The sequence below is a fragment of the Podarcis muralis genome, chromosome 5, assembly GCF_964188315.1.
Source record: "Podarcis muralis chromosome 5, rPodMur119.hap1.1, whole genome shotgun sequence".
NCBI classification, from domain to species: Eukaryota; Metazoa; Chordata; class Lepidosauria; order Squamata; family Lacertidae; genus Podarcis; species Podarcis muralis.
The window spans coordinates 78,850,873-78,878,140 of NC_135659.1; the positions used below are offsets into that span (position 1 = coordinate 78,850,873).

Here is a 27,268-nt window from a genome sequence, read left to right on the forward strand (position 1 = left end):
TAGGCATAATGGGAGTAGCATCTGGAGATCCAAGAATGGGGAAAGCTGGCTGGATGCCACTGCCTCCCCCAGTATCTGTCACTTGAGGCAGCTGCCTCACTCTTCCTCAAAAACAAGTCCACCACCATGGACATTATTTTTCCAACTTATGTACAAAATAAGAAAATGTTTTGCATCAAATGAGAAGCAACAAAATATTGTTGCCCTTTGAGCCCCCTGACTCAGATCAGGAGCAAGAAGCTCTTGAGGACAAGGACTCCGAGTGGAAGGGGTGGGGGATGAGAATATGCTGCAGAGAACATTAAGAACATGAGAAGAGTTTGGCTGGATCAGGTCAACGGACATCGAGTCCAGCATCCTGTCCTCACAGAAAAGCACTCTTGCCTCCTGTGGTTTCCAGCAACTTGTATTCAGAACCATCACGGCCTCTGCCCATGGAAGCAGAGCCGAGCCATCATGAATAGTAGCCATTGATAACTGTGATTAATCTAAAATGGAAATGGAAGCTTCTGATAATGGCTGCAGAAGAAGAAGAAGAAGAAGAAGAAGAGTTTGGATTTGATATCCCACCTTTCCCTCCCTTTAAGGAGTCTCAAAGCGGCTAACAATCTCCTTTCCCTTCCTCCCCCACAACAAACACTCTGTGAGGTGAGTGGGGCTGAGAGACTTCAAAGAAGTGTGACTGGCCCAAGGTCACCTAGCAGCTGCATGTGGAGGAGCAGGGAATCGAACCCGGTTCACCAGATTACGAGTCTATCGCTCTTAACCACTACACCACACTGGCTCTGGAGGAGGGAGAGAGGGTACCAGCCCAAGGGTCACTGTGGTTCATCATAGCACTAAATCATGGTCTAGCACAGGATTGGGGAACATTTTTCGGTACAGCAGGCCAGATCGCTGTCTGTTACTACTTCAGTGGGTCAACTTTGACAAGTGGGTGGGACAACCTACTTGTTCATCATTATGATGTCGGTTGCCCCAACCACCTGTCAAAGTCCCACAGACGGTTTGGGGGCAAGAGCAGACATTCAAGGCTGGAGGGGCTGTAGCCTTCATACTCTGCTTGGGGGTTTCTAGAGGCCCCTGACTTGATCATTGGTGATGGAAAGAGATTACTTGACTCCATGGGCCTTTGGTCTGATGCAGCAGGCATTTCCCATTATCTCAAACCAGGGAGAAGTAGTAGCTTCTGACAATCACAATTGCACCCTGGTTGATCCTTTACAAGGATTTGTGGACACAAAGGGCAGAGGGATACTACATCCCTGATGCAATGTGAAGTAACCAGGGTCACTTTTGCTTCCTTTGCTGCTGCCTTCACACCTTCTGTGGTCCCTCAGAAAAGCCCTTGTTTAGACATAGGTTTCCCACAATCCTCCTCCTCTAACCCTCTTCCAGCCTCCAAGACTGTGACTCTCTCCCCACCCCAGTCATTGCTGACACCTGGTTTCTGACATCACAAATAAATTATGTCACAGCACTTAAGCTTTCACATCATTCATGGCTCCCCAAGCCCTGAAAGGGGCAGTAGCATCTCAGAGCCAGAGAAAGCAGCCACCTATTTCTCATATATCTTGCCTGTCTGCTACAAACCCTGTTGTTGAAGCTCTTAGAAAACCACCTGAGTGAATATGAAAGCCTTGGAGAAGAAGAAACAATGTCCAAAGGTACCTCATCTTCTTAAGAAGCCAGGAGTTGGCATCATTTACTCAAGGCTCAAAGTGAGGGGTGAAGTGGGGGCGACAGAAATGCTGAAAATTGGCCTGTGGGTTTAAAAAAAACCCCAGAAAGTAGTGGAATTTTCTGGTACCTTACAAAAAATGTTATGAGAATCTATCCTTCCCTGGCAGGCAGCCTTTCATACTGATCCAAGTGCTACATATTTGTAAGCAGCTATAGATCCCACAAAGGATAAAGCAGCAGTGAGTTCAAAAGCTTCTAAAGCCGTGGCTTTTATTAAGAACATCAAAAGAGGCTGGCTGGATCAAACCATAGACCTATCTATCCCAGCCTCTTGTTCCCTACAGTGGCTATCCAGATGCCTGTTTACTTATTCATTTACTTAAGCATTCGTACGCTACTCTTGAGCCACGGAGGCTCCTGCAGTGGCTTACATGCTAATTGATAAAAACAAGACACCCCCTGCCTGCAGTGTTATGTATAGAAATTAAATTTTGATGATATGCAAAGTAACAGCGTAGCTTACAGCTAGGAAGCTAAATAACTCTTCTAGGTGAGCGATAGCCTTTCTGTAAAGACTATACAATGTCCAGACTATTTATATTCAAAAAAGCTTTATTTTCATAAACATATAACTAACTGAGATGAATATATTTACGATCTCACGCTTATTCAAACATGGGTACGTTCTCGCTTGAATTGTAGTCTTCTTCCTTAGACCTATAAACAAAACTGCATTGAAACTTGCACCTCACTCAGGCCTTACAGTTTCTTATGAAAGGTTTTGCTTTCACCTCAGCAGTGTCCTCTTTGTTCCTTACAGAGAGCTCCTGCGCAGATTTAGAGTTCCATGTCGGAGAGGGGCTAACTCACATGACACACACCCCGCCAATGATCTCATATCCTCCAACATTTCTCAGATGAAAATAGGGACGTCTCATTCCATAATGATAATGTTACTATTTATACCCCACACATTTTAATGGGTTGTCCCATCCACTTTAGGCAGCTTTCAGCATATATAAAAACATAATAAAACATTAAACATTAAAAAAAACACCCCTACCCTATAAAGGATTGCCTTCAGACAGCTTGAGGGTTGGATAACTCCATACCCTCCAACATTTCTCCAATGAAAATAGGGACGTCCTAAGGAAAAGTGGGACATTCTGGGATCAAATCAGAAACCAGGACGGCTTCTCTAAATCAGGGATGTCCTTAGAATATAGGGGCACTTGGGGGATCTGTGATCTGAATCACATGGTGGAGACTCATGCGTAGTTCTAAGGCCCTCAGCAGGCCCATGTATATAATCTTGCCCTTTGGCCAACTTGGTTTTCTCACATGTATTTTTATTTGCAGTCTCTCTATCCCTAAATAATAATGGTTCTAGACATGATTTAACAGTTATATAAATAGGCTGCTCCTTCTGAGCGACTCATGCGTTCTGTGTAATATTTGCTTCTTGCTCTTTATAACCAAGTTATAAAAACACTGCAATTCAAAGGGTAGGCTCTGTTAGTGGCTTTGACGTGGCTGACTCAGCAGTCCAATTCATGCAGTCTCCTCCACAAGTTCCCCACTTCAGGCATTTCACAAGGATGGCAGTGAGTACACAGCAGAGGGCATGGGGCCAGTTTTTGTGGTACCCCTCTCCCCCCCCCCCCATAAAATCCCACAATAGTAGGGTGCAAGCAGAGGCCTGTTACACACTGTCTAGCTTATTCACCCACCACAGTAGTCGATACCACATTATAGCATTATTTTTAAAACTGCCACCCGGCCCAATTTTAGATCAATTGGACTTTATCCTAAGGGTATAGTTCAATGGCCACTTGCATTTAATTCCTCTTGATGCAGCAGACAAAGTGCCACAAATGAAGTGCGTTGAGGACAAGACGTCTTTTGTTGTCCCCATAACTTTGCTCTGTCTTTCTCAGATCATTGATGTGGAGAGTGGAGCATCTCAGACAAGCAATTTGGTACACGTAAGGAGCCACCTAAGGAGGGTAAGATGCCATTTTGTTTGCCTGTTGCAAGGTTTAAAGCCTAAAGTTAGCTAGCATCATTTGGGGAGATGCAACTTCCTTGTCAAAAGCCCCAACTATGTCTACCAGTTTAAAGACTGGTGCAATATTTTTTTGTCAGGGATGGAATGCTAACCCAAGAAGAAAGTAGCACACACCCAATCCCAACACAGAGATGATCTGAGGCAACCAACATATTATATCAACATGTAGCTCCACAGTGGACCCAGCCTTAAGGAACTAGGCCAAAAGCAAACATAAAATTAAATCTAAAAACCTTAGGCATTTTGGAGCCTGCTGGAATAATTGCATGTGTGTACAATATCGTATCGAAACAAAATTTTAAAAATGAATTTTTATTTTAAAAAATATTTCTGTCTTTTTCCTGTTGACCTCGCAAAAGTAAACAGTTAACTACAATAGTCTCAAGAGAATACTAAGAATGAAGCAGGCTGGGCTCACTGTTTGGCAACCTCTTCAGATGTTGTGTGCTCTCTGTATTTTCTGTACCTGCACAGATAATAAAGAAACTGGTTCTCCTCAAAATGCTCAAGAGTCCAAACCGCAGAATCGAGTGGCTTTGTGAATTAGCGCACAAGTACAGGAAGATGTTAGCGATTGGAAGTGCTCTGGATTCAGGTGCTTCCTGCTCTGGGTAAGTGACCATAGATAGGGATCTGTGTGCATACGTGTGTTTATTTTGCTAGAATATAACAAACAGGGCCCTCTGAAAGTGTGTGTGTGACTATATGATCATAGAACTGGAAGGGATCTGTTATGGCTTGGTCTCTCCCACAAGCGTGAGATGACTCTGCCTGTTAATTATTTCAGATATATTGCTGAAACAACAAACTAGGATGGAGCTCCTCTACTCATCGTCCTCCCCAGAAGATGGAGTTGCCCGGACTGAGCTCCTCCCCCTTCCCCAGCACGAAAGCCCCCACCTTCTCTTCCGGTATCTTTAGAGCTTCTTTAGAGCTCTTTAGATTCTTTATGTTAAGTTGTGGGTGAACATATCAGATGACACAGCGATTCTTCAAAACAGCTCTTGTTTATTCACTGGCCAGAACAGAACTGAACTGAAGGGTTCAGCCAGCCTGCTTATATAGAGCTCCCCTACAACGCTACAGTAGCAACTTTCTGTAACTAGCCAATCACTGAACGTCACTTTCAATCCCCTATTTGCATATGTGGACCTGAGTGGAAACTATCTACAGTATCCCCCTGCTGGCCCAGGGTGAGAATTTCAGTACATAACACTTTAGATCTTTGGAGCACTTTTGAGATCCTACGAGATTTGGGAAAGAATGCTTTCTGCATTCCAATGTCTGACTCACTACTGGAGCTCTCACGCAGCAGCCTGTCACTCTGGCCCTGTCTTTCACCTCCCCTTTGTTCAGAGCTCAGATTACAGCTGCTCTCCCCCTCCTTTCTGCCTTCTGATTTTAACTGTTCTCTCTCTGTGCCTGCTTCTTCTTCTCCTGTCAGCATCTGAGCTTCGCTGACAGGATCCCAAGGGTCATCCAGTCCAATCCCCTGCAATGCAAGAATCTCACCTAAAGCATCCATGACCGATGACCATCAAACCTCTGCTTAAAAACCTCCAAGGAAGGAGAATCCATCACCTCCCAAAGGAGTTTATTCCACTGTCAAACAGCTCTTACGGTCAGAAAGTTTTTTCTGATGTTGAGCTGGAATCTCTTTTCTTCTAACTTGAATCCATTGGCTCTGGAGCAGGAGAAAACAAGGTTGCTCCATCTTCCATGTGACAGCCATTTTTTATATTGGAAGGTGGCTATGATATCTCCTTTCAGTTTCCTCTTTTCCAGCTCCTTCAACCATTTCTCATAAGGCTTGGTTTGCAGACCCTTGATAATCTTGGTTGCCCTTCTCTGCACATGTTCCAGCTTGTCAACATCCATCTTAAATTGTGGTCCCCCAGTTGGACAAAGTATTCAAGGTGTGGTCTGACCAAGGCAGAACAGAGCGGTACTATTACTTCCCTCACAAGGAGAAGGGGACGACAGAGGATGAGATGGTTGGACAGTGTTGTCAAAGCTACCAGCATGAGTTTGACCAAACTCTGGGAGGCAGTGGAAGACAGGAGTGCCTGGCGTGCTCTGGTCCATGGGGTCACGAAGAGTCGGACACAACTAAACGACTAAACAACAACAACATTACTTCCCTTGATCTGGACACTATACTTCTGTTGATGCAGCCTAGAATAACATTAGCTTTTTGCTGCTGCTGCATCACACTGTTGACTCACGTTAGGCTTGTGATCTACTAAGACCCCTAGATCATTTTTCACAGGTGTCCCCCATCTTAAATTTGTGCAGCTAGTTATTCCTGCCTAAGTGCAGAACCTTACATTTCTCTCTATTGAAATTCATGTTGTTAGTTTTGGCCCCCTTCTCCAATCTGTCAAGGTAATCTTCTGCGGCATTAGCTACCCCTCTCAGTTTGGTGTCATCTGTAAATTTGATGATCATCCCCTTGATTTACCTGATATTGGGATATGGGGATAATTCAATGTTGGGGAAAATTGGGTTCCAAATTCCTCTCAGGGTCACAGATTATTTGTTTTGATCTTTTTGGTTAGTTGGATCAACTGCCACTTTCTGCAGCTCCCCTCTTCCTTGCCCAAGGGCTTTCATTTATTTTTTATTTCCAGTGTGCCCTGAAAGGAAAAACTCTTCTTTTCTTTTCATCCCTCAGGTTTGTACAAAACTAGAAAACTGCACAAGCAAATTTACCATTGCCTATCTGAATGCATTTCCACTCTTCTTGGGCAGGGAATTTAAAAAAAAACCAAACCAAACCAAACAAGGGGCACATGGGCCTGTGAGTATTTCACTGGCCTGACAGAATCAACAAACTATAAGGCAGGGACAAACACAAAAGGGAATGCCTCCTTGTATGAATTTGAAAGGCCAAAATTGCTCCTCGTGTACAAATTTAAAATAGTTTAAATATTAAACTATTCATTTAATTCTAAAGGGAGGGGGAGTGGATGAAGAGCTACATAATGCTCAGATGTGCATGAGCCCTAAATTACAGTCATACCTTGGTTTTCAAACAGAATGCGTTCTGGAAGTCCGTGCAACTTCCAAAATGTTCGGAAACCAATGCGCAGCTTCTGATTGGCAGCAGGAGCATCCTGCAGCCAATCAGAAGCTGCAGAAGCTGCACCAGATGTTTGGCTTCTGAGACAAAGTTTGCAAACCAGAACAGCTACTTCTGGGCTTGCAGCGTTTGAGTTCCAAGTTGTTCATAAACTAAGCTGTTCAAAAACCAAGGTATGGCTGTATATGGAAGAAAAAACTAAAACAATGAAAATCCATAACAATGCTTCCACCCCGCTCATGTGACAGGGTGTGCACCCCCTCTGAGGAACCTCCAGCACCTAATGTCAGCGTGATGGATGAGCCTGCCATGGAAGTTGAGGAAGTTGCTATAATAGACAAGGTAGATGAGCCTAAATCGTCAACTGAGGCAACATCCCCAGAGGCGGCTTCTTCAGAATTGTATGAGGCGCTCTCCTTGAAAGGCCTGCCCCACCGGATTCACATGCCTGCGCGCAGAGTGCTCTGTAGACCATCGAATTTGAGATGGGTCAAGCCGTGCTGCACACGATCATGTAGTGAGACTCTGGAGCATGTTGTCACCATCCCTTATTCAGAATGTCAGAAGCGGCATCCAGTAAGCAATCCAAACTGCAATTGTTTTCGCCAGGGAGGTGGGCAGAGATGAAATTTGTGGGGGTTTGCCTCTGGGTCGATTGAGTGTATGCAGTCGGGTCTCTCCTAAATACCAGATCTAAACCCAGATCTAGTCCTGCTTTGCCCTGAAGAGATCTGCTGCATGGATCCAGAAACTGTAGGCAGAAGTTTAGGCAAGTGGGTTTAATTCAGCACAGAATTTAGGCTGATTAACAGCAGTTAGCCAGTGCTGTAGTGGTAAATTTTGAAGAGTGGGAGAAGCCTTCATTGACATGAAGGTAGCTATGCTATCCATTATTGTTAGAAGCTTCAATTCCATTCATAGTTTCCTGGGAACTCCATTGAGCTCTGTGGAGCTTACTCCTGACTGCACAGGCTTTAACAAAGTATCTTCAGTCAGCTGAAATGCAACTTTTAGCCTTTAATTAAATATTGAAACAATCTTGCAAAGAAGCATTACTGTTTAAACTGCTGGCCTGAAGTAGAAATCTCATCAAAGAAAAGGAGATAAGTATCTAGCCTTTGCTTCATTATTTCCCTCATCCTCTGACTTTCACTGTGCTAAACTGTCACAAACTTGCAATGTTCAGCATCACCTCATTCAGTGGCCAGAGCAAGGCGAATCTGCCCATTAACCGAGTGCTCTGGCAGATGATGATAGAGCAGGAGTAAGCGGGGGCGTGGGGGGGGGGGCAGAATACCAGCTCACAATCCCCTCTCCTCCACTACTCTTGATAAATCAGGTTTAGGAAAGTTTAGGTCACAAGCCCCGGCAAGAAATCCACTAGCTGTCTCCCTGAGCTGTGAGTTTGTTCTCATTTCCAGTAAACAGATTTCTGAAATGACATTGGCAATAGGAAGCAAAATTTTTCTTGCACACACCGTCTAAGGGAGCCCCAACCGCACTTTAGACTTCCCACAATTTATTTATTCCTGCAATTTATTTAGCATGGGATAAATGGAAAGGCTTGGGTGGATTGCCTTGCTGCAAGGTGGTAACTTGATAATTAGGGCATTTTGTAGGCCAAGCAGGGTGGAATGAACATCTGGCAAGGCCTAGGAAGTGGGTTTAAAGGTAAAGGTACCCCTGCCAGTTAAGTCCAGTCGCGGACGACTCTGGGGTTGCGTGCTCATCTCGCTCTATAGGCCAAGGGAGCCGGCGTTTGTCCGCAGACAGCTTCCGGGTCATGTGGCCAGCATGACTAAGCCACTTCTGGTGAACCAGAGCAACGCACGGAAACGCCATTTACCTTCCCGCCAGAGTAGTACCTATTTACCTACTTGCACTTGATGTGCTTTTGAACTGCTAGGTGGGCAGGAGCAGGGACCGAACAACAGGAGCTCACCCCCGTAACGGGGATTCGAACTGCCGACCTTCTGATCGGCAAGCCCTAGGCTCTGTAGTTTAGACCACAGCACCACCCGTGTCCCTAGGAAGTGGGTTTAGTCTATTTTAATTTCCAAAGTGGAACAGAAGATCCCAAGAGACCAAAACCTCTTAAGCAGCAGTAGTAATAAATAGTAATAATAACAATAACACAGAAGTAATAGTAGTATTTTGGAATACCAAGTTGGGAGTTCTTACATTTGAAAATCCTTGATGCATCTTGTCTTTTAAGAGCCGGGACTGACTGGAATGATTCTCATTTCAGAGGTTCTGAAGATAGTGAGAGGAGCCTGGAAGACATAGATCTATTGCGTGTTGATTCATATTCCTGCAATAAAGGGGATATTGAGCATCCTTCAAACACAAAACTTGTCTCTGGCTTGAAATAAACGTGTGTGTGAGTGTATGTGCCAATGTGCCAGAAGCAGGGAGAAGCAACGAGGAAAGGAAGCAGATGCATTTCATTTGCAAACATGAAAACTGCAGATTGACAACTTTCCCCATCTCATGGAGAAATATAGCAATACAGCTGCTACAGATCTGGTTGGAATAACAGTTGCCCATGGTTGCTCCTGGGGAGACTTCTGTATACAGAAGAAATTGCCTTTTTTAGTTCACAATAAACCTCCATCTGCTACAGAGCTTGATCCCAAAGAAGTGAAAGCAGACTCAAAACTCCAAGGGATTTGCTAATGTTCCAGGAAGGGCTGTCAATGCATTGCAAGTAGAGGAGACCTATCATTACATATTTGTAAAAAGAAGGCCTCTGATTATCTCCAGGCGTAAGACTGAAGAAGAAACCCGGGGGGGGGGGGGGATTTGAAAGGGGGAAATAGCAGCCAATATAATACATTTTGAAATCACCCTCACTGTAGTTATGATGTCACTAGAATGAATAACCGTACAGCCATGCCTTAGACCCACAAAGGAACCACAGTTCTTTGCTATATTGATAAAAGCCCTGCCATTGTTCACACTTTGAATGGCTTCTACAAGAGGTCTGTGGTGGTGGGACTATGTAGAACAGCCATATAATCAGAGGATGACACAAATGGAAGCACAACTTAGACAGAGTCTGGGCAGGCATCAGCACCCAGCTTCTTTTGGGCAGCTAGTAACACCAAAGCACCTCAGCAGGTCCCACCACTAACAGTGCTTTGAGAGCAGCAGGTGGCTGGGCTAAGCCACCATTTAAATTTCTCCCACAATGCTCCAGAGCAATGTACTATTTCAGGGGCATTGTGGGAAAATTAAAATGGTGGCTAGACCCAGAAATCTGATGTATTCTGAAGCAGTTGTCCATTACTGCCCACCAAGGCCCACCCAAAGGTGAAGCGACCTACTGCACATATTACCACACTGGCATGAAGCCATGTGAGATACTTCGGAGAGATTCAGGTAACGGGAATTTTGCTTGGATCAACAATGGCATCTCAGTGTGAAACTGGTGGAAAAGTAGAATTTGGCCCGGTATCTGAAGACTAGTATTAGTGTGACATTCTGTATGCCACCCATGTACCCCACCAACACACCAGTGTTAAGAGGAGGTGTGTAAGGAGAAAGATCTAAGACTTCTGCTATAAATCACATTCGTCTTGCAAGAGACTGGAGCGGTGTTTCCCAAACTTGGGTCTCCAGCTGTTTTTGGACTACAATTCCCATCATCCCTGACCACTGGCCCTGATAGCTAGGGATGATGGGAATCGTAGTCCAAAAAAATGCCAGTGTCCCAAGTTTGGGAAACACTAAACTAGTGGCTAGTTCACCTTAGTCAACACTTCTTATTCACAGCCATAGCAAAGGACCCTACTTGTAGCAAAGTGAATTAATTTCATCCCTAGACTTCAGGAACACAACAGAAATTTTCAGTTTTCTCAGTCTTTCTGAAGAAAACTTTGTGGCCGTCGTTACTATATGACATCAAAGAAATCTTTGAAATCCCTTCTGTTCTTTTCATCTGATTCCCTGAGAAAGCAAGTTCTATCTACAAATGTATCAAGAACATAAATAAAATTCTGCTGGATCAATGTCTCATCCACATCCAGCATCCCGTTCTTACCGTGGCCCAACCAGGTGCCTAAGAAAAGCATTTCTTCATTTTAAAATGTACGTGCTGCTCTTTGCCTAGCAGCTCTGAGTAATTTGGGATGTCCTCTCAGTCTTACTCTGAGTCAGATTTCACAGTCTCTTTCCACCTTTCACAATCTTCTTTCCAAACCCCACAAAATATATATCACCTCCTGCTTTATCATGCATTCCACGTACTCTGTTGGTTCTCACTCTTTTAATTAGAGAGGATGGAACTAAGTAATGAAGGTGAAAAGGAGAGGACAAAGACAATAATAGGGATGGGGACAGTGTGCCATCCCTGGATATTGTAGTCAGGAGCTGCAAATCCTCCTCAAAGAGTTATATTCTGGAGCATCAGTTAAAACACTGTACATTAATTAGAGATAAATCTACAACAGCAAACACAAGCAAATGATTAAGGATTCAACTAGGCCCTCCAGATGTTTGGGGACAAAAATCCCATCATCCCTAGCTAACAGGACCAGTGGTCAGGGATGATGGGAATTGTAGTCCCAAAACATCTGGCGGGCCGAGTTTGGGGATGCCTGTCCTAGTAGCTGTGAACACGTGTATGGTGTGGAGCAAGGGTCCCCTATCCTTTTATGCTCAGAGGAACATTGGGAAATCTAAGTAACGGTTTTGGGCACGACAAAATACACATTTCACAGAAGAAAAACCAGCAATGCTCAGATATCCTTCCCCACAAAAGAGGGAGAAAACCTAGATTTCCACCTATCGGGGGAAAGCTGGTAATCCCTTCTCAATCAAACAGCTCTCCACAAAACCCCCCAAAAAGCCTCAATGCTTTTTAAAAAATATATAGAAAATAGGAGCGTCAGGGACCTTGGAGGGTGCCAAAGTGCATCTGAAGATGCTATGGCGCCCAGCAGTTCTATGGCTGGGGACTCCAGATGTGAAGAAACCCCTAGCTTGGAGACACAGAAGGAGCTTCTTTATACAGTCATAGCTTGGGATAAATATGCTTCAGGATAAGTATTTTTGGGTTGCGCTCCGCGGTGACCCAGAAGTCACAGAGCACGTTAATCCTGGGTTTCACTGCTCGCGCATGCACAGACGGTCAAAATGACGTCACACGCATGCGCAGAAGCAGCGAACCATGACCTATGCATGTGCAGACGCGCAGTCGCATGTTACGTTCTGTTCAGGATGCGAACGGGGCTCCAGAACGGGTCTCGTTCGCATCCCGAGGTACCACTGTATTCATTCATTCCATGGTAATGTGGGCTGATAGGAAACGCTTAATTAAGAGGATGGAGCCTATATGGTGATACCAGTGATGCTGTTGCTACAACTCAGTTTTAGGTCCCTCCAGCCCGGTATTGTCTACTTTGGCTAGCAGTTGTTTCCCAAGGCCTCAGACACAGATCTTTCCCATTACCTGATGTTTTTAACGAGAGATGGTGGGGACTGAACCTGGGAGCAGCAATGGGGAAACTTTTTGTCCAGATCTGCCTCTGTGGGCCAACTGCAGGACCACCCAGCAGTCAATCATCTCATGTCACAATGATATCAGGTGACTGCCACCTGTCAAAGCTAATCTGCCTTTTGGATCTTGGCTTGCAGGACAAGTCCCCCCCTCCCCCCCGTATAGTGGGGTGGATATTTTCGGTAGTAGTGGCCCAAGAAAATTTGATGCCTGAGGCAGAATGGCTAATGGTGTCCCCCACCCCCACTGACTCAAGATGCAAAATCCCAAAGGATGGCCAACTTATTTTGGCACCTAAGGAAGAAAATCCTACAAATGTTCTTCCCCAGGTGAGAAGAAAATCAGTAATAATAAATAGCAAACAATCTGCTGTTTATTATCTGCTTGGTTTTGCATAATGGAAAGGCCAACCCTAAAGGATTTCTAGACCCCTGTAATATTCTAAAACATTGCATTTTTAGTACCAATATCACCTGCAAAAAGCATAATTATAAGAACTAATACTGAGAATACTAGATAACAGGGGTAGGAAAACTGTCACTCGCCTGATGATGCTTGACGAAAACTCCCATCATCCCTCACCATTGGCCATGCTGGCTAGAGCTGATGGGAGTTGCAGTCGGGGGGGGGGGGGGGGGACAGCTTCCCCAACCCTGCTGTATACCTTGTAACACAGTCCACCAGACCACACCACCCACCCCTGCAAACCAATAGAGAAAAAAGTAACTGGATTTCTCGGTGGACTACAATAAAAAGCCAGCAGATGGCAATAATCCTTTGCAACATACAAATGTAGTATGCCAAGTAAAGATATTGCCACCTTTTGTTTAGCTTCTTTGCTTAATAATGTTTAAAGGTAAAGGTAAAGGTACCCCTGCCCATACGGGCCAGTCTTGACAGACTCTGGGGTTGTGCGCCCATCTCACTCAAGAGGCCGGGGGCCAGCGCTGTCCGAGGACACTTCCGGGTCACGTGGCCAGCGTGACAAAGCTGCATCTGGCGAGCCAGAGCCGCACACGGAAACGCCGTTTACCTTCCCGCCAGTAAGCGGTCCCTATTTATCTACTTGCACCCGGGTGTGCTTTCGAACTGCTAGGTTGGCAGGCGCTGGGACCGAGCAACGGGAGCACACCCCGCCGCGGGGATTCGAACCGCCGACCTTTCGATCGGCAAGCCCTAGGCGCTGAGGCTTTTACCCACAGCGCCACCCGCGTCCCTTTTAATAATGTTTATTAGTAAGCAATTCAATACAATCTAAATCAATTCTATAAAATGCAGTGTGCATCTGTTATTATCTGTAACTGCATATGTGCACGGTTAAAAAAAGCAAAACTGTGTACATTATAAACAGGTAGAAAACCAGATCATTCAAGTTAAAAACATCAGCAGAAACAAATAAAACAGGTCAGTCTGACAGGCCAAAAGCCTTGTTGTCAGAACTAGATCACTAGAGATTGGCTAAGTTCCCAAGCCACCAAAAAGGCCTTCTTTCTAAGTCCTCAACATATACTCTCCCAGAAGTTGGCAGGGCAGAGAAAAAAAGCATTTCCTGGAGATCTTAAAATTTGTGCAGGCTTGTATGGAAGAAGGTGGTCCTTCAGACAGCCAGGTCCCAAGTTGTTTATTGCCAGTTGATGATGTAGTGTGGTATAGTGGTTAGAGTGTTGGATTGGGAACTGGGACACCAGAGTTAAAATCCTGCTTGGGCATGAAGCCCACTGGGAGACCTTGGGCCATTCATAATCTCTTAGCCTAAGCAACCTCACAGGGTTTTCGTGAGGATACAATTTAGAGAGGGAAAAGCATCAACACCACTTGGAACTTCTTTGAAGAATGGTGGGGTATCAATGCAATAAATAAAATAATAATAAAGTTGATGCTCAGCTCAAGGAAGCTGCTCAATGAACTTTGATGGTTAGAATGTGTTTTCTTCAATTAGCACTGATGGCTGGTGACTGATGGCTGGCATACAAGTCAGGTCTCAAGCAGGGGCTGAAAAAGCACTTGGTAGTTGCCAAAGAGCCTCAAGTCTGAGTTTTGCAGCCACCGTTCGAGAAGGAGCTGTGGGATTGTGTAACTTCACTTGTCCTGGGGAACTGATACTCCTTTACACATCTGAGTGCTCGCTAGACAACCAAGCTCAATGTGTATGTTATTCATCAATAAATGAATGGGACAAAAATGCCCCAAGTCTCCAACAACACTTTCAAAACTGCCCAGCATTTTAGGGTATTTACACATGAGAAGCTAAAGTGCTTCCTGTATAGCTGCCTTGTCCAATGTGATTGCTTGGACCAGAATGTACAATTGATTTCTCTCCTACATCAGCATCGCTCACTTGGGACAGAAATAGCATCGAAGAAGCTCAAGTGTGATTTTAAGCACCTTATGCAAAAACACCCTCAGAATAGGGCTGCCAGCTGGCAAGGAAAAAGGGAATAAACATCACAATAGCCTAGCATGCTCTTGTGTCTTAAACAGCAGCTTGATCTGCAAAAGTCAGCCAGTGAAACTTTTCACTTTGTGGAGTTTAAGCATGATCTACAGATCAAGCTGCTGTTTAGGACATAGGAGCAGAGACCAACATTCTTATACTTCAGAGCTGAGAGTAATCATTGGGCAGGAAGGGACGGACCCCTTTAACCTCGGATATATGAAAAGGATGCAGTCACAAAGACTTTGAAAGTTAAGAGTTAAATCCTAGAAAATACAGTACATATAAAACTGGTAAGCTTGAGGTTTTGCGACACCCAGACCCTAACTTTTTTATTATCTTCAGAGCCCTGCTGAGCAAAGAACTTTTCAATATCCTTAAGCAGGGCTTGCCATTGTGTGAGTTTCACAGACAAGTTGCTAAAAGTAGGCAAACCCAGCCCAACATTTCCCAACTTGGTGCCCTCCAGATGCTGATGGGAGTTGTAGTCCAAAACATCTGGAGAGTGCCAGGTTAGGGAAGAAAGCTGACCTGGTTTTCTTTTTTAGCAGAAGTCATCCCATCTCAAGCCATCCATGACTATTGCTTCCTGGAGTAAACCTTCTGTCAAATGAGAAAGAAAGTCCCTCTCTATTCTACTAGCCAGGGCGCACGTGTGTGAATTGGAGTGAGGCGTCTGTGGCCTTTCAGATGTGGCTAGTCCGGATTTTAAAAATATCCGCCCAGATTTCCACTTCAAATGCTTCAGGCTGAAATCCTCTGCGCACAGTGATTTGCAAGGGAGCCCTACTAGGGCAGAGCGATTCCTAGGATTGTTTTGCCCACATGCAGCCCGAGAGAGAGAGAGCTCCCTCCCTACCCGAGACACTTTCCGCTCTGCAAGCGTCAAACTAGCCCCTTCGCACATCTGCTCAACACCAAAGCATGGCAAGACCCCTCCGTTTTCTCCCCCGGTGAGCGCGGTGGCTGCGCCTTCCTGGACTAAACCACCTTTCTCGGCAGGGGGAGAAAGGAGAAAGGGTCTGGGCTCCGGGAGGCAGCTGGAGGGAAAGAAGTGGCGTCTCCAGATGGGCTGAGCAGACTCCCCCCGGGAGGGCGCGGGAGGAGGGAGCTGAGCGCTTGCAAGGCGCACCGAACCAGCTGAGCCCTCGAAGTTACCTCGGCGGTCGCCTGCGCCGTCTTGCTTCCTCACCGGGAGGAGGAAGGCTAAAGAGGCGCCCGTGGGTGCTGCTGGCGGGGGAATGGGCTTCCTGGGGGCATGCTGTTGATGTCAGGGGTGGAGTCCAGCCGGAGCCCCTGAGCAGGGCGGCGGCAGCAGGAGGCGGCGGCTATGGGACAGCGAATGGGCACGGCGCTCCTACTCGTCGCGCTGGGTGAGTACCAGCCTTCCCGGCGTAGGGGTCGTGCTTCGATTTGGAGAGGGTCCGGATCATGGAGCTCAGTAACGAGCCAAGCTGAAAGTCTTTTCTCTCCATCCCGGAGGTGCGCGCCCTCTAGTTCTAAGGGTTAGTTAGCTACCGCCTCGCATTTCTTTTGAGCCTCCGTCTGCTTTGAACATCGGTAAAAGGGGACATAAAATCTCGGCTGTGCCCTAAGTAGGTTGCCAACTGTTTTTTCAGGCAGTGCTCCTGTGTCGTTACTAACAACAACCTTTCAAGCAAAAAATTAACACACACCCTCCTATAGAGAGGAAATGATGGGAGAAGCTTCCCCTGCTAAATGTCTGCATCTTGGGTAGTTGTTAAAGGCATAGGAGCTCAGGGCAGGGAAGTTGGCAAACTCCAGTTCTAGGCACGTTTGAATACTTGGCAGCAGCTCCAGAGGAAACATCACAACGAACAGGTCGTGTATTAGACATGTATTGCATGGCTTAGATAGCTTTGTTGGTTAGAGTGTAGTGCTGATAATGCCAAGGTTGCAAGTTCGATCCCCGTATGGGACAGCCACATATTCCTGCATTTCAGGGGGCTGGACTAGATAATCGCTGGGGTCCCTTCCACCTCTACAATTCTGAACTCACTTTGTAAGGTTCTGCAAATGCAGACAACCAAATTCAGGGCAGGTCTCATTTCGCCTTCCACTGTAAATATTTCTCACCTACATTTTTATGCTGCCTGATCGCCAAAGAGTTCAGGGCAAAATGAATGGACCCCTTTCTGCCATGTTAACCTCACAACACCTCTGTGAGGCATGGGCATAGTCGGGGGGGGGGGGCAGGAGGGCAACTGCTTCTCCCTAAATCAAGTAAATCAATTAAAAAAATATTAACTGAGGTTCTGTCCACCCACAACATAAAGTCTGTTCCCTAGCACAAATCCTAGCTAGGTTAGTTTCTAGCAGCCCAGATCCTCAGCTTGCATCAAGACCCCTAAGTCTTAGTACCTGCACACTATCAGCAACTTCATGCTGGCTCTCATATGATGCCTATTAAACAAATCCAAACCTTAGGGAAGGAGGATTGTTCAAAGGCATTGGCTCTGAATCTGAAATGAGGGTGCCCGAAGGAGATTCCTTGCATCATGAGCTGTTTGACAGGGGAACAAACTCAATCAGAAGGAGGTAGACTGTGCTTTTAAGCAGAGGTTGGATGGCCATGCCATAGATGCTTCAGTTGTGACTCCTGCATTGCAGAGGGTTGGACTAGATGGCCCTCAGGATCCCTTCCAACACTACCATTCTGTGATTCTATTAAGTTACACGGATCCCCTTTCCATTTGCAGGGTACCTGCTCAGGTCATTGACTGCAGAAGCCCAGTGTGAAAACATTTACCAAGATTTATCTGACTGCATCTTAAAACTAGGAGAGAATATGGCCATCTATGAGGAAGAAGAGGAGGAGGAAGATGAAAGGGACCAGATGCAAGGACTGTATGCTGTCTGCGGGTGAGCATGCATATAACACCATCCATCCATCGCTGAAACATCTTGCTTCCAGATTCAGTGCTACTCTCCCCCAAATCCTGTTCTCCACTGTGAATTTTGGTGTCAAGTATTCCCCAGATATTTTCTAAATACTCCAAATATAGACCTCTCCCATAATTAAGTGGGTGACTCCATATCTACTCCACATCTAGGACAGGAAAATGAGACACGGGTGGCGCTGTGGTCTAAACCACAGAGCCTAGGGCTTGCCGATCAGAAGGTTGGCGGTTCGAATCCCCGCGACAGGGTAAGCTCCCGTTGCTTGGTCCCTGCTCCTGCCAACCTAGCAGTTCGAAAGCATGTCAAAGTGCAAGTAGATAAATAGGTACCACTCCGGCAGGAAGGTAAACGGCGTTTCCGTGCGCTGCTCTGGTTCGCCAGAAGCGGCTTAGTCATGCTGGCCACATGACCCGGAAGCTGTATGCCAGCTCCCTCAGCCAATAAAGCGAGATGAGCACCGCAACCCCAGAGTCGGTCACGACTGGACCTAATGGTCAGGGGTCCCTTTACCTTTTATTCCCCAGATATTCTCTAAATACTCCAAACATAGACCTCTCCCATAATTAAGTGGGTGACTCCACATCTAGGACAGGAAAATGAGACTCCACACAGACAGCAGGCACATTTTCCTGCATATCCAGGGGCACCACCATAGCTCAGTTTGCTCTGCATGCAAAAAGGCCCCAGATTCAACCCCCAGCATCTCTAGGTAGGGTTGGAAAGACACATTTAAAACCCTGGAGAGCAGCTGCTGGTCAGTGTAGACAATGCTGAGCTTGGTGGATCAATGATCTGATTTGGTATAAAGGAGATTCGTGTGTTCTTACAATGGCTTGTTTAATATACACACAGACGTCTGAGAAAAGAGCATGGGTATAACTGCTCCATCTGCTATGTGCCCGTTAGGCTGAAAGGAAGCATGTGGCATGCCTTCAGCCCAGAGAAATTGGGGTCAGGGAGCCTTGCGATTAGATGCACACATTCCAAATCTCAGTTTCCCCCTTCTAAGGTTGTTAGGATTTCTGCCCTCTTCACAGCACTCTGATGGGTAATTAATAAAGGAGGAAAAGTGCTTCCCTCTGATCCTCTTTATCCCCTCCTGGACTGCTTCAGTGGCACATGGGGCAGAGTCCCTGATAACTTTGCAACTCTTGTGGGATGCCTATAGCATAGCCCAGGGGTGGCAGCCCTCAGGAGCTATTGTACGAGAAGGAAGAATTGGTGGTCTGAGGAGATGTTGAAGGAAGAGCAGGGAGGATCATGCCTGAGGAGATTCCGAAAAGATTGAGAGAGGAATGGGGAGCATATAGAAAAGGAGGAAGGGAGAAGGAACCACAGAGAAGCCAGCTGCCATGTTCTACCCTCACGGAGGCTTGAGGCCTCCACCAGAGGCAGAGATATGCCTGAGAAACTTTCAAGAGTGCATGCAAACAGTCATTCTTTTCAAGTGGGATTTAATCACACACACTGGCAAATTCAGGTTGCACCATCAAAGCAGATTTGGAGCTCTTGGGCAACAAACCCGGTTCTCCAAAATGGAAAACTGCACCAGAAAGTGTGGGATAACACTTGCTTTGACGCTGCAGTTTCATGTACACCATACACATCTTGTTTCTTCCCTTCTTTTCCTAGCCCCATTTAATAAATCCTTGCTCTTGCCATCTCACCACACCCTGCTTTTACTAAGTTGTTCACTGCCTCCCCCCCCCCCCATTGCCTCTTTTCAGGGAAAGTGGGGCTGGGGACATCTGGCATTTCCCTCCCACCCCCGAATTTGGAAAGTGCAGAAATACAAGGATCCTATGAATAAGGATGAAACGGGACGTGGGTGGTGCTGTGGTCTAAACCACAGAGCCTAGGGCTTGCCGATCAGAAGGTTGGAGGTTCGAATCCCCGCAACGGGGTGAGCTCCCATTGCTCAGTCCCTGCTCCTGCCAACCTAGCAGTTTGAAAGCATGTCAAAGTGCAAGTAGATAAATAGGTACCGCTCCACCGGGAAGGTAAACGGTGTTTCCGTGCGCTGCTCTGGTTCGCCAGAAGTGGCTGTCATGCTGGCCACATGACCCGAAAGCTGTACGCCGGCTCCCTCGGCCAGTAAAGCAAGATGAGCGCCGCAACCCCAAAGTCGGTCACGACTGGACCTAATGGTCAGGGGTCCCTTTAGCTTTATGAATAAGTTGCCTACTGAGAAAGTTTCTGCTCATCAAGATGGCTTATAAATATTCTAAAAATAAGATATAAATATAATTACCTTGGGGAGGGGTGTAGCATTGTGGTGTCAGAGGTGACATGGAGGCCGGAGAGATTTTACTCTTATTCCTCTGAGCTGTTTGTTTATTTATGAGCATCATGAAATTAGGCCCCACTTCTTTCCTTCAGAGGTGATATTAGCTGCAGGGGGCACAGATAGATAAATACTCATGTGTGAAGCTACAGGGAACCAGGCCTTATTGGTAGTGGCACCAACCCTGTGGAATGCCCCCCCATCAGATGTTAAGGAGATGAGTAATTATATAGCATTTATACCTGTATAGGAAATTATATAGCATTTATATAGGAAACATCTGAAGGCAGCCCTGTACAAGGAAGCTTTTAAAAGTTTAATGTTTCATTATGTTTTTATATATGCTGGAAACCACCCAGTCAGATGGGTGGGGTACAAATAATAAATTATTATTAATTATATTTTATCCCTCTGCAGGGAGACCAGGGGAGAGGGAGATTTAAGTTGGGATAATGACATTGGCAGAAGAAGGAATCTAGGTTGTCCCTCAGTTGCTTATCAGGATAATAGGAACTAAGAGCTATGCCTTGCATTTCTGGGATGTATAAAGTCCTCTGCATCTGTTCTTTTCCACTTAGAACAATTCTATTTTTTTATCATTGCCATTGTTTTATCTGTTTTTATAATTGTATTTTCTATAGTTGTAACCCACATTGGGGCCTTACGGTGACGGGTGGGTCAGAGAGCTTGCAAGCAAATAAATAAAACATGTGGTAATAATTATGGATAGTAATAATCAATGAAATGCACTGATTCGGGGCAGAGGCCTAAAAAAGACAGAAGTCAGTCTTGAATCCATTTGGCCTTTCCAAGGAGGGGCAGCTTCAAAGTGAGAAGCTTGAGGTTAAGGTGGATATGCAGCCATTTGTTTACTTGTAATCAAATCAGGATAGATGGGAAGGCAATCAGGTACCAAAGCACCAAGCCCCTCAGCCCGGAGCAGGTCTGGGCCTGATTAAAAGCGAGCAAGGGAGATGGAAGAGATAAAAAGTTTGCTGAGATAAATGGGTGCCATTGTCCAGGAATGCAATCAAGGTAGGGGCGAAGCTCTGGGAAGGCATAAAACCAGCTAGCCCCGCAAGAGAAAAGATGCTGAGATTAGAAAAGGCAGAAAAAGCAATAAATAAGAATAGGGGACCAGCAAAAGGAGAAGCCAGATTAGGGAGAGGGCAAATACATATTGTAGGGTTGGGCAGGAGGTTAATGAAGGAGACAAGAAAGCCTTGGAGGAGGAAAGATGAAGGGAAGATGACCTCTAAGGGGCATTGTGCCTGAATTGGAGTTTGAGCCGTGGGAATTTGTTGTTGTTGTTTAGTTGTTTAGTCGTGTCCGACTCTTCGTGACCCCATGGACCAGAGCACGCCAGGCACTCCTGTCTTCCACTGCCTCCCGCAGCTTGGTCAAACTCACGTTGGTAGCTTCGAGAACCCTGTCCAGCCATCTCGTCCTCTGTTGTCCCCTTCTCCTTGTGCCCTCCATCTTTCCCAGCATCAGGGTCTTTTCCAGGGAGTCTTCTCTTCTCATGAGGTGGCCAAAGTATTGGAGTCTCAGCTTCAGGATCTGTCCTTCCAGTGAGCACTCAGGGCTGATTTCCTTAAGATTGGATAGGTTTGATCTTCTTGCAGTCCATGGGACTCTCAAGAGTCTCCTCCAGCACCATAATTCAAAAGCATCAATTCTTCAGTGATCAGCCTTCTTTATGGTCCAGCTCTCACTTCCATAAATCACTACTGGGAAAACCATGGCTTTAACTATACGGACCTTTGTTGGCAAGGTGATGTCTCTGCTTTTTAAGATGCTGTCTAGGTTAGTCATTGCTTTTCTCCCAAGAAGCAGGCGTCTTTTGGGAATAGTCATTGTAATAATATTGCACGCTACCCCAATCTCTGAGCAGTTCGAGGTTCCAGGCATTCACCCAGGGTTTGTGTTTGCTTTGGAATGAGGTACAGCACAGACCGTGGTGTCTTTATGATCTATGGTTTATTTACACATATCTACAACCTGAGCCTATGATGGAAGGGTTCCCAGCATTAGCAAGAAGGTCTTGCTTCTCCCATAGCCACAGCCTTGGATTCCAGCAGAAATCAGGCATGGTTCTGTCTCCCAGCTGGCTGGCTGGCTGGCTGCCTGCCTGCCTGCCTGCAACCTTGCTTCTACCTCACACACCTTAACTCTCTGGTCTTTGTCTTTCTAACTACCAGCGAGTTGAGGGAGAGGGGCCCCACTCATTTGCTACCTGGCACAGAGCCACTTCCTTTGTTACTTTAATGGCCTGCACCTCACCAGGAAGCTAGCCCAGCTATTCAAGGAATTGAATCCATGCTGGATCCAGGAATTAGAAGGGGGCTCAGGCATACAGCCTACCCCCTCCGAATTCATAATTATAATATTTGTTAAGAACTTTCAAGAGTTCAAAGCGCTTCACACACACTATCTAGTTACAATTAGGAACACAGGAAAGTACCTGCCTTATAGCAAGTTGAACCGCTGGTTCATGTATTGTCTACACTAATGGGTGTAGTGGCTCTTCAAGGTTTCAAGCCGGTGTCTTTCCCAGCGCTACCTAGAGACTTTGGAGATTGAACCCTAGGATATAAGATGCTGTACAGCCTTTCCCTTTCTTTGCAGAGTAAGTCAGTATATTAGCCTCCATATTTCAAGTGGAGAGGAATGAGACTGAGAGAGTCAAACTGGGGACTTCCTATTGGTAGTTCAGTTTCTTAATCACTGCAAGCAAGCAAGCAAGCAAGCTCAGCCACACACCAGATTCTTGCTGCTGTTTTTAAACCCCACTTTCTAACTCTCCGTGGTACAGTGGTACCTCAGGTCAAGTACTTAATTCGTTCCAGAGGTCCGTTCTTAACCTGAAACTGTTCTTAACCTGAAGCACCACTTTAGCTAATGGGGCCTCCTGCTGCCGCCACGCCGCCAGAGCACGATTTCTGTTCTTATCTTGAAGCAATGTTCTTAACCTGAAGCACTATTTCTGGGTTAGCGGAATGTGTAATCTGACGGGTATGTAACCTGAAGCGTATGTAACCCGAGGTACCACTGTATAGCTAAAGGGTAGCTCTCGTTCTCCGTAGGAGTGATCCCCAAGAACTCTCCCCCCCACACACACTTTTGCTCATTTTCTTAGGAGAATTACCTCACTGAGGTAGTAATGTAAAACTTTGTATCTGGGCCATACCACTTTAGATTGCAGGCAGCGGTTCCCATGGTGATGGTGTGAGGTGATTTAATTTGTTCAGATGCAACCCTAACTGCACTTACCTGGTAGCAAGCCCCCCCTTTTTTTCACAGTAAATCAGTACATAAACAACAACAACCTATACAGAATCAACCATGTTTTAAGAATTAGGAAATGGATCCAGACCAGGGCTGTATACATATATTTAGTGGTTCTGTGTGCTTAACCTGTACACATGTGAAATTTAGTACTAAGCACATTCAGCACCTAGAAAACCTCAACTTTTATTGAAATTTCTAGCCCTTAAAAGATTATGAAGTTGGGTCTGAAAATGTGTCCACCACAAAGGATGAAATATCAGAAACTATGGGGAAGGCACATTTTACTGGGTCAGAAACCAGGGCTTCAGCACTCTTCCTATCCGTATCTTTGCCTCTTCTCATGAATTGGAGAAGCAGAATTAATGAAGCAAACTATATGAGCATATGCAAGCCTTAATTAACCTCCTTTATACAGACCATTGGATTCACATTTTGTTGATGTGGAGTTAGGCTTTCTTGTTTTGTTTTGCTTTAATGCAGAATACACACAACCTATCATTGTGCTGCAAGGCCCAATGTCATCCTGGATATGCCCTGCCATTCTTTCCTGCTATAACGGAATTAAAACAATACTGTCTTCCCATGATGTTCCTGTTCCATGTTTCTCTCCCTCTGCTAGTGAGAAAAGGCTGGTCAGTGACAGATATGGAGATCATAACAACTGATGCCTCAGAAAGCAGCCTGCTATGAAACTGATTGTATTTGTTGTTTGGTTTTAGTTGTGCAACATTCCCCCAGAGTCCAACGCTGACAGGTCATGTGATGATGGCCTGTGTTTGTGAACAGATGGAGGCTGCAAAAAGTGAGGCATGCTGGGGATTGTGATTACCCAACTGAGATGGGGAAGGGTGGGGGAGAAAGAGTGAAGAGAAACAAATACACACAAAAAATGTCCTTCAAAGTAGACACTTCAGTTTTCATGCCTCGCTCTTCCTGTCTTTGTTGAAGTCAGATAATTTTAAGCTGCTAACTCACTAAATTTCTCCTTTGCCCCCTGCAATTATGCTGTTGCTGGTTGCAGTGGCAAGGCTTGTTATAAGGCAAAATGAGCTTACCTTGTTTGGCAGTGGCTTCTCTCATTATTATCTCAGGACATTTATTCTGCCACAATAGTTCTATTTAATGAGCTCTTTACAGCTGGCAGTCAGATAAGTGTTCTCTGAGATTTTATGCACACAGACAGACACACACACACACACACCAGCCTTGTTTCATGATTGTGTAAGGATGCCTTGGACAAAAGATGCTTTTCGTATAACCAGGGTCCGCTTTGGGCAAAATGTTCCACTTACATGAGAAAGACTGGTGGGTTTTTGGTGGGTGTGTTCGGCAACATGTCATTAATGCAATAGTTGTGCATTAGTGATGGATTTATAGTGGACCATCCACACATTCAGCTTTATTAGATGTTCAGTGACACTTCCCCAATGTTGCCACCTTATTGCTGACTGGGGAGGCACTCTTGTGCAATAGCACAACGAAAGTGGAGCAAATACCTTTGCACATTTGTGGTTACAGGATAAAGTTACAGGATTCCAGCTGGACACTACAGGACATGCACCGATTGCAAATAAAGCAGAATGTCCACTGAGAAACGACTGCTGGGGAAACTCAGCCAGATGAGCGGGGTATAAATAAATCATCATCATCATCATCATTGCAGGCACAAATAGCACTGAAAGTGGGATCACATATAACCTCACTGATACAATCATGGGCACAAATAATGATGAATGCACAATAAAAAGGACATCTGAAGGGACCCATTGTAACATTACAATCAAACATTTCCAGAAGGAAAATGTTTCAGCAAGGCCAGAAAAAAAGATACAATTCACTTTCACAGTGCAGCTATTAAAGTAACAGCCTAGCAAGGGAGTACAGTCGGGACTCTGTCCTATGTCCCGCTTCCGCCCCCTTTTAAAAATCCATTACTGTATAGCTCAAGCTATTTAGTCTGGAATCCATGTATTCATTGGAAGAACTGAAATTGGTTAACCAACAATTTAGTGTGCACCGTTTTGAGCGCTTGTGGTGGGCGGGGCCAGAGGCAAAAGTGGGTGGAGAAACTGATGTAAATTTTACATGGTAGGCTAGTTTGTGCACTTACACACCCCTCTCCATCCAACAGGAGGCATTATCAGCATTCAAAGACACATTCCAGCCAGGCAAAAACACTCAAGGATGGTATGGAGCAGGGCCAGCTAGAGAGGGTGGCTGGAGAGGAGATGAGGCCTGGAGAGAGGTTTGGAGGACCACATTCATTCCCACGGCCTGAAGGTCTCCACACTTGAGCTAGATCAACCTTCTCAGGGTATCCTAGCCTGCTTAGGCACCCTGAAATTTGGTTCTTTCAACATCCATCCTAATGTTCCTCATGTAGGCTGCATTCGTATGCACAAAAGCAAAATGTTAGGTATCCTAAGAGTTATTCAGGAAGGACTCCCTATAGAAGAACTTGTTCCTACGGGGATAAATTTGGCACAGGGATCATGAATTCATATTGGTAGTGAGTATATCACAGAAGTGCTGCTAGACTTGGATTGTCCCTTTTTTCTTCCTCTAAGGTGGACAGACTCACATTGAGAAGGCTGGAACAGTGCCTACTCTGGTCATAACCAACCAACCAACCAACCAACCAACTAACACATTCAGGGTGTTTGTCAGGGGTGGACAACCTCTTTGAGCCAGTGAACATTTGAGTGCCATGGGTGCCAGTCACAAAATGGCTGGCATGGGGGTGTGGCTTTACACAAAATGGCTGCTGTAGGGAGCATTAGAGAGGCCAAGCCAAAGCAAACAGGAATTGAGCAGAAAGAGCAAGAAGCCTTTTGCGGATTGTGGATTTTTGAGGGGATTTTTACTGAAACATTTCATGGGTCCCTTAAGAGCTACTTGTGAGCACCCGCAGGCACTGCATTGATGATCGCTGCTATATGTTCTACTTTACAGATAAGCGATTTCTAACTGTGACTTCTTTGTTTTATGAAAAGAAACTAAGTCTTCTCTTTCTCCTGCTGCAGATATTGGGAAGAGTTTCACACCTGTGCCGTGGCTGCCCTTTGGGAGTGCCAGAGGGAGGCAGCAACTATCTGGGAGATGTTGAAAAAGGAATCTAGGAAAATCAAATTCCAAGGCAGCCTTTTTGACCTCTGCGCCTCCAGCAACTCCCAGAATTTCAGCTCCTTGCAGATTCCATCTCTTTCGCTGTTAAGCATCACTTTGATGGTCACGTGGCTTAATTTATAAAGGGAACCACTCTGCACATATGTACATATATTTATTTCCAGATCTTTGATAAATACTGTTAGGGGTTTTGTGTTTGTTTAGTGAATGCTTGGTTACATTATAAATATGGAGGGAAATCCACTGCATTTTCCAGTGATCTGGGTTGTCAAGAACAAGTCTGGCAAGTGTTCCAGTGTGACTTTGCCCATGAGAAGTTGCTTGTGAATCTCAGCTTTAAACCTCTGAACTTGGAGGAAATGGCAGCACAAGCAAGGGGGCACCTGCTTTCCTTATTTTGGTCTGGTGTTTTGGATGTTCTTTGATAAAACTACCAATCAAACTATTGTGTCGATCTCTTCCCACACCTACACAACCATTCCTAAGGACAGTATCCTGGACAACCTCCTAGAACAGTAAATATTAGGGAACTAAAAAGGGACGCAGGTGGCGCTGTGGGTAAAAGCCTCAGCGCCTAGGGCTTGCCGATCGAAAGGTCGGCGGTTCGAATCTCCGTGGCGGGGTGCGCTCCCGTTGTTCGGTCCCAGCGCCTGCCAACCTAGCAGTTCGAAAGCACCCCCGGGTGCAAGTAGATAAATAGGGACCGCTTACTAGCGGGAAGGTAAACGGCGTTCCGTGTGCAGCTCTGGCTCGCCAAATGCAGCTTTGTCACGCTGGCCACGTGACCCGGAAGTGTCTGCGGACAGCGCTGGCCCCCGGCCTCTAGAGTGAGATGGGTGCACAACCCTAGAGTCTGTCAAGACTGGCCCGTACGGGCA

General features: G+C 45.7%; 2 protein-coding genes across 2 annotated transcripts; both read left to right on the forward strand.

The window, feature by feature from the left end:
• The first annotated feature begins 1,528 nt into the window (after positions 1 to 1,528).
• On the forward strand, positions 1,529 to 9,477 carry TP53TG5 (TP53 target 5). The gene is given in 5 exon segments (XM_077929512.1): positions 1,529 to 1,667; positions 3,621 to 3,689; positions 4,226 to 4,386; positions 7,082 to 7,409; positions 9,457 to 9,477. Coding segments are annotated over 5 exon segments (615 nt in total). The 5' UTR covers positions 1,529 to 1,631.
• Positions 9,478 to 15,624: 6,147 nt separating this feature from the next.
• On the forward strand, positions 15,625 to 26,832 carry LOC114599566 (neuritin-like). The gene is made up of 3 exons (XM_028735038.2): positions 15,625 to 16,140; positions 17,488 to 17,650; positions 26,288 to 26,832. Exons 1-3 carry the CDS (start codon positions 16,098 to 16,100, stop codon positions 26,511 to 26,513), a joined length of 432 nt encoding a protein of 143 aa, XP_028590871.1. The 5' UTR covers positions 15,625 to 16,097; the 3' UTR covers positions 26,514 to 26,832.
• Positions 26,833 to 27,268: the final 436 nt, after the last annotated feature.